This window comes from Myotis daubentonii, chromosome 6 (assembly GCF_963259705.1).
Source record: "Myotis daubentonii chromosome 6, mMyoDau2.1, whole genome shotgun sequence".
In the NCBI taxonomy this organism is placed as follows: Eukaryota; Metazoa; Chordata; class Mammalia; order Chiroptera; family Vespertilionidae; genus Myotis; species Myotis daubentonii.
In genome coordinates, this window is record NC_081845.1 from 9,161,183 (window position 1) to 9,172,266 (window position 11,084).

At 44.0% G+C, this 11,084-nt stretch overlaps 1 protein-coding gene across 2 annotated transcripts in view; it reads left to right on the top strand.

The window, feature by feature from the left end:
* The window catches only part of RMND1 (required for meiotic nuclear division 1 homolog), a 30,278-nt gene extending 26,991 nt beyond the window's left edge, over positions 1-3,287 (top strand). For both annotated transcript variants that reach the window (XM_059700049.1, XM_059700048.1), the window contains exons 11-12: positions 2,570-2,686; positions 3,066-3,287. In XM_059700049.1, the coding sequence (XP_059556032.1) occupies positions 2,570-2,686; positions 3,066-3,098 (150 nt within the window). In that variant the 3' untranslated portion in view covers positions 3,099-3,287. The remainder of the gene's footprint in view (positions 1-2,569; positions 2,687-3,065) is intronic.
* The last annotated feature ends 7,797 nt before the right edge of the window (positions 3,288-11,084 follow it).

Genomic DNA, 11,084 nt, shown 5'->3' on the forward strand with positions numbered 1-11,084 from the left:
CAAAAGATGTTTTTATAGGCAGTCAGAAATTCAGAGAAATCAAGAATAAGCATTTATATTTGAGAGTTATCAGAAAATAGTTCTGCCCTGGCCCGTTTGGCTCAGTGGATAGGGTGTCGGCCTGCGGACTGAAAGGTCCCAGGTTCGATTCCAATCAAGGGCATGGGCCCAGGTTGCAGGCTCCATCCCCAGTAAGGGGTGTGCAGGAGGCAGGCTAGCAATGATTCTCTCATCATTGATGTTTCTATCTATTTCTCCCTCTCCTTTCCGCTCTGAAATCAATAAAAATATATTTTTTTAAAAAAGAAAATAATAGTTCTAACCAGTGGCACCCAAATAAATTCAATAAAAAAGATAAATTTAAGAAAAAATAAAATAATTTATATTGGTCTTTCCCAAAATGTGATACATACACTTGCACAAATTAATGTAGGTGACATGTGGACCCTGAGATAACACTGAAGCAAGTAACACCTCCACTTACTGTCCAGGAGAAAGGCTTTGTTTGGTGTTAGTGGGTCTTGAATGGTCCTCTATTGGATGTTCATATCCTGTCTTAACAGGTGTCAGACTCAGTTTTGTGTAGACAACAAGCACTATTTCCCATAGCACTGGTTTTCCATTGATGGTACTGGTTTTTAAATAAACATTTCTATGTACAGTCTTCTGGAATTTAATAGTACACTTGGCACATGTATCACAGAAGTAGTGATGGTAGGACAGAAATGACTGACGTTTAGGAAGTATCTGCACAAACCAGAATAGGTCAGATCACGTAAGAGAGCTGGAGGACAAGGACACGATCAGGCCTTTGGGAAATGTCACTCAAAGGCAAGATGAAGTAGAGAAGACTCAGGAAAAGAATGGCGGTCAGAGGTAGACCTTAGTTCTTAAGGAAGGGAAAGCAAAGGAAACATCCATTTCAAAGTGTGGTCAGATGCTTGAGTCAACTGAGGTTTAGAATCTAACCAAAAGTTGTTAGGTTTCGTATTAGGGGCTTGGAAGTTTCAGGGGAGTGGTGGTAATATATACAATTCCTAAAGCTTAAGGAATAAGTTGGAGGATGAGGAGGCAGAGGAAGAACATGTAGGTTCCTTAGTCAAAGTTGAAAGAAAATGGAGAGTTGGGTCAGTATTTTGAAGAGAGAAGTAAGCTTGGATGAGCTGCATGATATAAACCAAGACCAAGCAGCCAACAAAACTAGGAAGAGGAAGAAAGGGAGGGAGGAAGGAAAAAACAAAAGCATTGTCCTGTACATTTATACCTAAGAGGTACTACAAGGTGACCGTATGTCCGGAAACATGCTACCAGTGTGGTCCATGTGCCCGGGCTCATTAGTAAGGTTGTTTACGTTAGTGCACCATATTATGGTTTTACTAGAGGCCCAATGTACAAAATTCATGCAAGGACCTTGGCCCCGGCCACTGCCCGCCATTGTGGGCAGGGACCTGCCTCAGCCCCACCCACTGCAGCTTTGTCTGGAAGGAAGGACGGCCAGTCTAATTAGCATATTACTTTTATTATTATACAGCACGTAACACATTTCAGTCAAACCCAAACATGCATCTGTAACGTGTCTCAAGTTTCCACTGACCAAACCTGCATCTTCAGCACACCCCATAAGTAATCAAGGGGAATAAAACTATTTTTTAAAATGTTCCCAGACTTGACAATTTCCAAAAGAAAGTGAGCTACAGAGATATTTAGGAGGTATAACTTGCCAGTGGTCACATTCAAGTCCCAAATGCAAAGGTTCTGTATTCTATGAACCCCCTCAACCAATCTGAGGAAGGCATCAGCCAGCAGAACCTCTGCAGTTCAGCGCTAAAAACAGTACCATCTAGTGGTGAGTGTGCAGCAGGTCGTGATATTGTTTGTGGGATGTGACAGTGAATTGTAGTATAAGGTAGGTTAATCATTGTTTCTGTTACCTTAAGGCCATGCTGAATGAACCATGTTTCACCTTTGCCTTTCATAACTGCTAAAATCCACGGGCAGCCACCAAAAAACTAGGACTCAGAGACTAATTTATATTTAGATCTTCCATCAAAACCTGACCAATAAGAGCTTCAGTATGCAAAGTACTTCTTGCAGTTCAATCTGTACATACAAAATATCTCTAGACCAGTGGTTCTCAACCTTGGCTGCACATTAAAATCACCTGGGAGTCTTTTTAAAATCCTGGTTTCTGGGCCTCATCCTCCGGAAATTCTGTTTCTTTGTTATGGGATGGGGCCACAACATTAGTAACAAAGAAACAGAATTTCCGGAGGATGAGGCCCAGAAGTCAGGATTTTAAAAAGATTCCCAGGTGATTCTAATGTGCAGCCAAGGTTGAGAACCACTGCTCTAGATGGATGCACGAGACAGGGAATATTGGCAGGTTGCCTTAAGGGAGAGAACTGAGGAGTGAGAATTGAAAGGATGCCTTTTCACTGTATACCTATTTCAAACCTGTACAATTTTGAAGCATGTGACCATATTACTTATTTGCTGAATTAAATGTGTTGAGGTACAGGATACTTTTTATGTCCCTATTTTTTATTTTTTTACTATTTTTCTCATGCAGGTCATGAATGAAAAACTTCAGCACTGCATGGAGCTGACAGACCTAATGCGGAACCACCTGACAGAGAAGAGGGCACTCCGCCTGGAGTGGATGATCGTCATCCTCATCACCATAGAGGTAAGTCACCTTTTCATGAAAATGAGAAGTTGGCATAGAAAATGCTAGGGAGAAAGAACATGACTTTGTTCCAATTACTAAGTCTATTTGGAAGTGAGGTTAAGTTTCAGGTGGCTATGGTTATATTTTATAAATGCATTCTGATTTTTTAAAAAGTACATTTTAAAATATGGCATTTAGAGAAAGTTCTGGCTATAAATGTACAATGTAAAGCCCACAGCAAGTGCCTGAGCCGCAGAGCTGAGCTGCCACATGGGAAAGACACGTATTTACTGTTTCTTCAGAATTCTTCATTAATCGCCTCCTTGGAAGAGTCATCTTAGCTTGTACCAGTAATTTGCCATGAAATTATTAACTCTCGCTTTTTTTTCACCCTAAGGTAATGTTTGAGTTGGGACGAGTATTTTTATAATCGAGTGATGACCAAAGGAAAAGTGTTATTGCAAGACATAATTCAAGCTCTACAATCAAAAATAAATGTTCATGGTTGGGGGGAAGTCTCATTTATTTAATAAGTATTTAATTTTTTTAATCAAGAAGTTATAATCTTCTTCTGTTCCTAAATGTATTGCTGCTTAAATAAAACTTATGAAGAATCTAATGCTTGGGACTGTTAACACTGATCACTTGAAAGAAAAATGTCGATTTTAATTTAAAGAACTTTGGATACACTTAGCATCTAGGAAATCTAAGCAAAGATACTCAGTAAAGCCTACGGCTTAGCTTTTGGACACTGCTACTAACCTATCCCCAGAGAATCCCAATCATGGCCTTGGCTAGGAAACCTTGCAGGAACTCAGGAATGTTATCTACATACTAGAGGCCAGGTGCATGAAATTCGTGCACAGATGGGGTCCTTAGGCCTGGCCGGCTATCAGGGCCTATTGGGGCCATCTCACCCAGCCTCGATGAGGCTGCTGGACAGGGCCTCCCAGATGAGGGGGGCGTGGGGGAAGGGATCGCAGAAGGTTTGCCGGCTGTGGGGACAGACTGGGGGAGGTTGGTTGGCTGCAGGAGCACAATGACCACCAGAGGGCAGCTCCTGTGTTGAGCATCTTCCCCCTCGTGGTCAGTGTGCATCATAGCGACTGGCTGACCAGTCGTTCCAGTTGTTGTGGTCATTTGGATGACTGTACAATGGGACAGTAGCTATGATGTGCACTGACTACCAAGGGACAGATGCTCAATGCAGGAGCTACCCCGATGGTCAGTGTGCTCCCACAGCCAGCCAATCTCCCGTGTCCCCTCCCCACACCCCCACTCCTGGCTGGTCCCGATCAGCCCTGATCGCTGGCCTGGCTGAGGGACCCCACCCATGCACGAATTCGTGCACCAGGCCTCTAGTATAAAATAAGACGGGCAGTGCAGCCGGTGTGTCTCTGTGGTTGAGCATCAACCTGTGAACAGGAAGTCACAGTTCAATTCCTGGTCAAAGCATATGTCCAGGTGGTGGGCTCAATCCCCAGTGTGGGGTATGCAGGAGGCAGCCAATCGATGTTTCTCTCATCAATGTTTCTATCTCTGTATCCTTCTCCCCTTTCTAAAAATCAATAGAAACATTTTTTAAAAACAAAGTCTTTATCTTCATTTGCCTTTTTATGCATAACTGTCCCACTGCTGTCCCACCCCAGTGAAATTAAATGTTCTTTTTCTTATATTCTATACATACTGATAAAAAGGATTATTCTGTTTAAAATGGGGACACTGTCATTTTGCAACTTAACTGTATAGCATTCTACCAAGAGAACCGACATCCATACACCTACCGATGACTCCATTTGCTGTGCCTGTGAGAAGGTGACCATCCTGGTGTCTTTTGCAGCACTTGACGAGAGTTCTCAAGTAGCAGTCTTCTGAGGTATTTATACCCCAAGGGCATCAAAGACGTTCCAAGGAGCACATGGGCATGGATAGTTCAGTAACTGCTTTCTAGATCAAGTTCCACACGAGCCCCTCCATAAAACTGCTGTGTACAGGCACACACCTGCAATCAGTCTTCCCATCAAAACTGTACAGAAGGCATCGCTCACCCAGCTTGAATCCAAGTTTGGTGTCCACTATATTTAAAAACCTTTAGGTATATTTAACCTGTAAAACCTTTGGGAAGCCAAACAGGACAATTTAAAATACTGGTCAATGAAGCCTCCTTTAACTAAGACCATGATATCCCCACCTAGTAAGAAGGGCGTTTCCACCCTAGCCGGGTTTGACTCAGTGGATAGGACATTGGCCTGTGGACTGAAGGGTCCCGGCTTCGATTCCAGTCAAGGGGTCAAGGGCACATGCCCGGGTTGTGGGCTTGATCCCCAGTAGGGGGTGTGCAGGAGGCAGCCAATCAATTATTCTCATCATTGATGTTTCTCTCCCTCTCCCTTCCATATATTTTTTTTAGCCCTGGCTGGTTTGGTTCAGTAGAGTGTTGGCCTGCGGACTGAAGGGTCCTGGGTTTGATTCCAGTCGGGGGTGCATGCCTGGGTTGCAGGCTTGATCCCCAATGGAAGGCATGCAGGAGGCAGCTGATTGATGATTCTCATCATTGATGTTTCTATCTCTCCCTCTCTGAAATCAGTAAGAATATATTTAAAAATTTTTTTTTCTTAAAAGGGGAGTTTCCAATAAAATTTTACCCCAGCATCAACAAACGATTTGCTGTATGGTTCAAGAGTGCATTCATTATAAAACAATTTTAATATAAAAAAACATGAACATATGGTGCCTTATGGTCATGGCAAATTAAAATTTAACATTTCAACTTATACACAAGTATGTTGCAAAGAAATAAAGATAAACAATAAGGCCTTCAAGCATAAAAATTTACTGTATTAGGGTGATGTTTTTGTGGTGGAAATTTAACAAATACAGGTTTCCAGGGAGAAAGATCAATGTTAGATCTGAATCATTACATAGCTGCATCACCTTGGGCAAATCACTGAACCTCTCTGGGCCTGTTTCCTCATCTGTCTAATGGGTTTAATTAAAGTACTACCTCAGCTCAAAATCCACATAGGATGAGATTAAACAGAGATGGAAAAGCCCCCCCGCCCCCTTGAATCCACAGTTCAGAAACATTACTGAGACTTAGATGTTAGTGAATCCTGCATAGAAATGTCTGGAGTGGTTCATCTATATAAATAAAAGTCTAATTGTTTGACCGGGAGTTCAACTGCTTGCTATGACATGTGCTGACCACCAGGGGGCGGCACAAAACATGGCAGGCATCGGCGACGCAGCACTGGCAGTGGAAAGGCTGCTGGCCCCAATGGGCCCCGATAAGAGCAGGATGGGGGCAGGATGGTGGAGCAGGTGAGCAGGTGGCACCAGGCCAAGGTGGGTGCGAGCAGGGGCCCGATTACCCCATCAATTACCCCACAGACTGCGACCAGCGGCAGGGGGCGGGGCTGCCACCCAGCTCCCAGGCGCCGAGGTTGCCGGGTGGAGGGCCTGGTCCTGATGGATCACCCCGCAGGGCAGGATGGTGGAGCAGGTGAGGATGGTGCCAGGCGAGGCTGCAAGGCTGGGGGTGAGGGCTGGGGCTGCGAGGCTGGAGCCCAATTCCCGCAGGCCACCCCAAGGGACCCTACCCATGCAGAAATTCATGCACCGGGCCTAGAGTGTATGTGTGTGTGTGTGTGTGTGTGTGTGTGTGTGTGTGTGTGTGTAAAATAAAAGGCTAATATGCAAATCAACCGAATGGTGTAACAACCGGTTGCTATGATGTTCACTGACCACCAGGGGGCAGATGCTCAATGCAAGAGCTGCCCCATGGTGGTCAGTATGCTGCCACAGCGGGGGCACCGCTCAGCCAGAAGCCCTGAGCCAGGCTCACGGCGAGCGCAGCAGCGGTGGTGGGAGCCTCTCCCACCTCCACAGCAGTGCTAAGGATGTCCGACTGATGACTCTCAGACTGCGAGAGAGTGCAGGCTGGGCTGAGGAACCCTCCCCACCACTGAGTGCACGAATTTTGTGCACTGGGCCTCTAGTGTATATATAAAAGGCTAAATGCTAAGTGTCCTTCCCACCGTCCGACTGGTTGCTACGATGTGCACTGACCACCATGGGGCAAATGCTCAATGCAGGAGCTGCCAAGCTGCAGTGACTTGGCAGCAGCGGTTCTCGGGTGACACACCCTGAAACCAGAGAGGAGGGAGCCCAATTCCTCACGGGGCCACGTGATTCCACCTTCGGCTGTGGGTTGTTGTTGCTGGGCACTGTGGGCCCCAAATCTGGTTTACTGCACACTGAATCTGTGCTCCACACCCTGTACGACAGCAACTTTGCCGCGTGCCCTCTCGCACTCTGGGACCCCTTGGCGGATATCAGAAGGCCAGTTTCCGCTCGATCCCCACAGGCCAGGCCAAGGGACCCCACCTGCCGGAGGGACCCCGCTCACTCCACAGACACCAGGGAGGGACCACGGGAGGTTGGCTCCAGGGTGTGTCCAGCCCTTCTTGCCCAGTTCTGCCCCACCCGAAACCTTCTAATTAATTTCCTTTCAATGTGCACAAATCCGTGCACCAGGCCACTAGTCGTATATAATAAAAGCGTAACATGCAAATCAACCGAATGGCAGAACAACTGGTCACTATGATGCGCACTGACCATCGGGGCAGACATTCAATGCAGGAGCTCCACAGTGGGAGCACTGCTGAGCCAGAAGCCAGGCTCACGGCTGGCAAGTGCAGTGGCGGGAGCCTCTCCCACCTCCACTGCAGATGGGCAGTAAGGAGTGAGGGAGTCCCAGACTGCGAGAGGGATGTCTGACTGCCAGCTGAGGCAGACATCCCCTGAGGGGTCCCGGACTGCAAGAGGCGCAGGCCAGGCTGAGGGACAGCCCCCCACCCCCACCCCAGTACACAAATCTCATGCACCAGGCCTCTAGTTTAAATATAAAGCAGTTTAAATATAAATATTTCCATTGCTTAAAAGGCTTTTTAAACTACAGATTTTACACATACCAAGTAGCAGCCAGCGGGCATTCTGGGGTGCCTAGATTACTGCAGTAGTCAAAGGCAGAAATGTTTCTATATGCAAAATCAATAGTTTTTAGGATTATCATGTTTTTGTTTTGTTTGTTTTTTTAAATATATATTTTTATTAATTTCAGAGAAGAAGGGAGAGGGAGAGGGAAGTAGAAACATCAATGATGAGAGAGAATCATTGATCGGCTGCTTCCTGCACATCCCACACTGGGGATCCAGCCTCCAACCCAGGCCATGTGCCCTGCCTGGGAATTGAACCATGACCTCCTGGACCTCCTGGTTCATAGGTCGACGCTCAACCACTGAGCCACGCTGGCCGAGCAGGATTATCATGTTTTGACAAAATAATCACATCCTCCTATTTTTAATTACTGACCTGTCTTTCTACCACTTAGAGCAGTTTTTCCCAAGTCTGGTGCTCAGACCACTGCTTCAGTAAATAGCTGGGTTTCCAGGGTTACTGATTCCTGTGTTCTACAATCTGAGCCTGAGGCTGCAGTTACCAACCTGTTTTTTACAACTCTCCAAGAGATTCTTAGGCTTACTAAACTCTGAGAACCACTAACTTAGAGCCTATTAATTGGTTTATACTGTTTATACAGATATTAAGTAATTCGTTAGCACCTCTTGCTCCACTTAATGTACTAAGTACTAAATCTCAGGGACTCAATTCTCCTTTCCACAACCAATCTTCTCAAACTCCCATCTCCCTGCCTTTACAAATTGTGTGTCACTGTGCTGGGAGGTGATGAGAACGAGGAATATTTTGAGTACCTTCAGTCCAAATCTATTCACTTGCAATTCTTTCTGAGAGTTCTGAATTGGCTGTTTTTAAAGATTTAAAGTCTCTCTTCCAAATTCCCTTTCCTCAATGAAGATTTCCTCACAGAGCAGCGGTTCTCAACCTGCGGGTCGCGACCCTTTTGGTGGTTGAACGACCCTTTCACAGGGGTCGCCTAAGACCATCCTGCATATCGGATATTTACATTAGGGTTCATAACAGTAGCAACATTACAGTTATGAAGTAGCAACAAAAATAATTTTATGGTTGGGTCACCACAAGAGGAACCGTATTTAAAGGGCCAGAAGGTTGAGAACCACTGTCACAGAGGGTTAACAAAACGAAATTTTTTAAATGCTGCATTCTCACTCCTTCAGCACAATGAAACAAAACACAGATTTACTGGTACAACCAGTGCTTTAGAGCAGAATGGGAACTGTCAGGAGTCCTGGTGGTTAAGAGAAACCAGAAAGGTGTTTAACCCCTAGAGTGCCGGGAGCGAGATCGCACTCCTCCTGTCTTTCGCCCAAAGTGCCGGGAGCTGGGAGCGCTATCGTGCTCCTCCTGCAGTGTCACTATTAGATGCTAGTAGTTCGCTCTTTATTGACAGATGGCACCTAAGTGCAGATTTCCTAAACTGCTGTAAAATCAGCAAAAATGCCTTGGCAATTTTAGCATAGTTCTAGGATATTGGTTGGCTCAAAGGGTTAAGAAAAAAGCAGCCATTATCCAATCTGTTACAGTAAAAGTGTAAGATAATTTACTGCATCCTCACGTATTACTCAGAAAAGCATAATGAATTAAAAAAAAAAAAATCAAGGAAGGCCTTGGAAATTGATCCTAGCTTCACTCACACTACCAATGTCAGGGTCTCCTCCTGCTCCTTGTGCCATTAAGCCAAACTAGTCTTAGAACAAATCCTTCTAGCTCCAGTTTCCATGAAAATTTCACAGCAGAAAGTAGTATAGTTGTCTTTACACTCGAACCCTGATTATCTTTAAGTTATAACATCTTTTAGGTCCTGGAAATGTGCTAATTGCTATAGTTATAACCGTAGTACAATCTCGTGGTCAGTATACAGACAGCATCAGAAGCTAACAAGTAGTTTCAATTCTTTTAATAAGTACAGGTGATCCTTGAACAACATAGCTTTGAACCGCGCAGCCCATCTATAAGCTGATTTTTTTCAATAAATATAGTTGGCCCTTCGTATCCACAGACTTCTCATCAATCAAAGAAGCCAGCCATCTCCAGATTCAATCAACCATCGATCAAAAACAGTAGTTCACATTCCCAAGAGCAGTTTCCCAACCGGGGATTCTCAACCATGGATCAAAAAACTGTTTTCGATAGGTTGAATCCACAGACTCAAAGGGCCGAATGGAGAGTTAAAAGTTGAAAGTATAACTACTATTATGTAAAAGCTTACAAACTGGCAGACTAGAGGACAACAGTTATACACTATAACTTCTTTAGAAAAGATTTCTTAAAAATCAGCCGATTTTCTCATCTTTTCAGCATAGATTATTCATGACAAAAGTCAGAGAAAAACTGGTGTTTTTTCCCCCGAGAATACATGAGCCCGCTTTCTCAAATTTAAGACTGAGGAGAGAATGAGATTAGATGCCCTCAGAGAAAAAAGTGAATTAAGCATGATAATTACTTAAAGACTGACATTTTAGCAAGGCTTCCGGTTCAACCCTAATTCATCCATAAAGAGGAAAAGTATAGAACTGTGTGTGTTACTAAAAACGCCAAATTCTTTGATACTTCTCCTTGAAGACATGAAGATAATACCGTTCCAGTTGGCCACAGGCTGACCTTAGTGACTTGCTTTTAACTCACAGCAAGTGACAGTGATGGTGCGGCTTCCTCCTTGGCTCTTTCTTGTTTCGCTTTTTCTGGGGGAAGCCAAGCACCACCACACCGTGAGGACACTCAGGAGCCCAATGGGAAAATACTGAGACTTGCCAACTGCGAGCATTAACCTGCTGGAGTGTGGGCCGCCTTAGAAGCACATCTTCTGGCCCAGTCAACATATTGACTCTAAGTAACCTGGTCAAAGACCCTGACCCAGAACCACCTACCTAATTAAGCTGCTCCCGGATTCCTGACCCACAGAAACTGTATGAGATAAACAAGTGATCTTCAAACTCGGCACCCTGATCCATTTGTGATTGATGAAATCCATTTAAGGCACCACAATCAGCTATATATATATATATATATATATATATATATATATATATATATATATATATATATATATATATATTTATATATATATTTATAAATAAATAAATAAATAAATAAACGAACTAGTTACAAAAGATAGCAGAGTATATAACTGATAACAAGTACTACTAGTTCCTGAAAATTGTTTCAATTTTATATATTTATGTACATTTAACAAAGCATATGTCTTAGAATCACAACTGAAAAAGTTTGAAACCCACAAGCCTACACTTAGGTTTAAGACAAAATGTTCCCTAAAGTATAGGAACTCTTGAGGGAATATGGTCTCAACAACAACCAACTATAAAATGAGCATTTTCTATAAATTTTATAACCAAACCAATAAAATATAAGAGACGCTCAAAATACATATTTTCAGACTTATATGTTAAGCTTGATATAA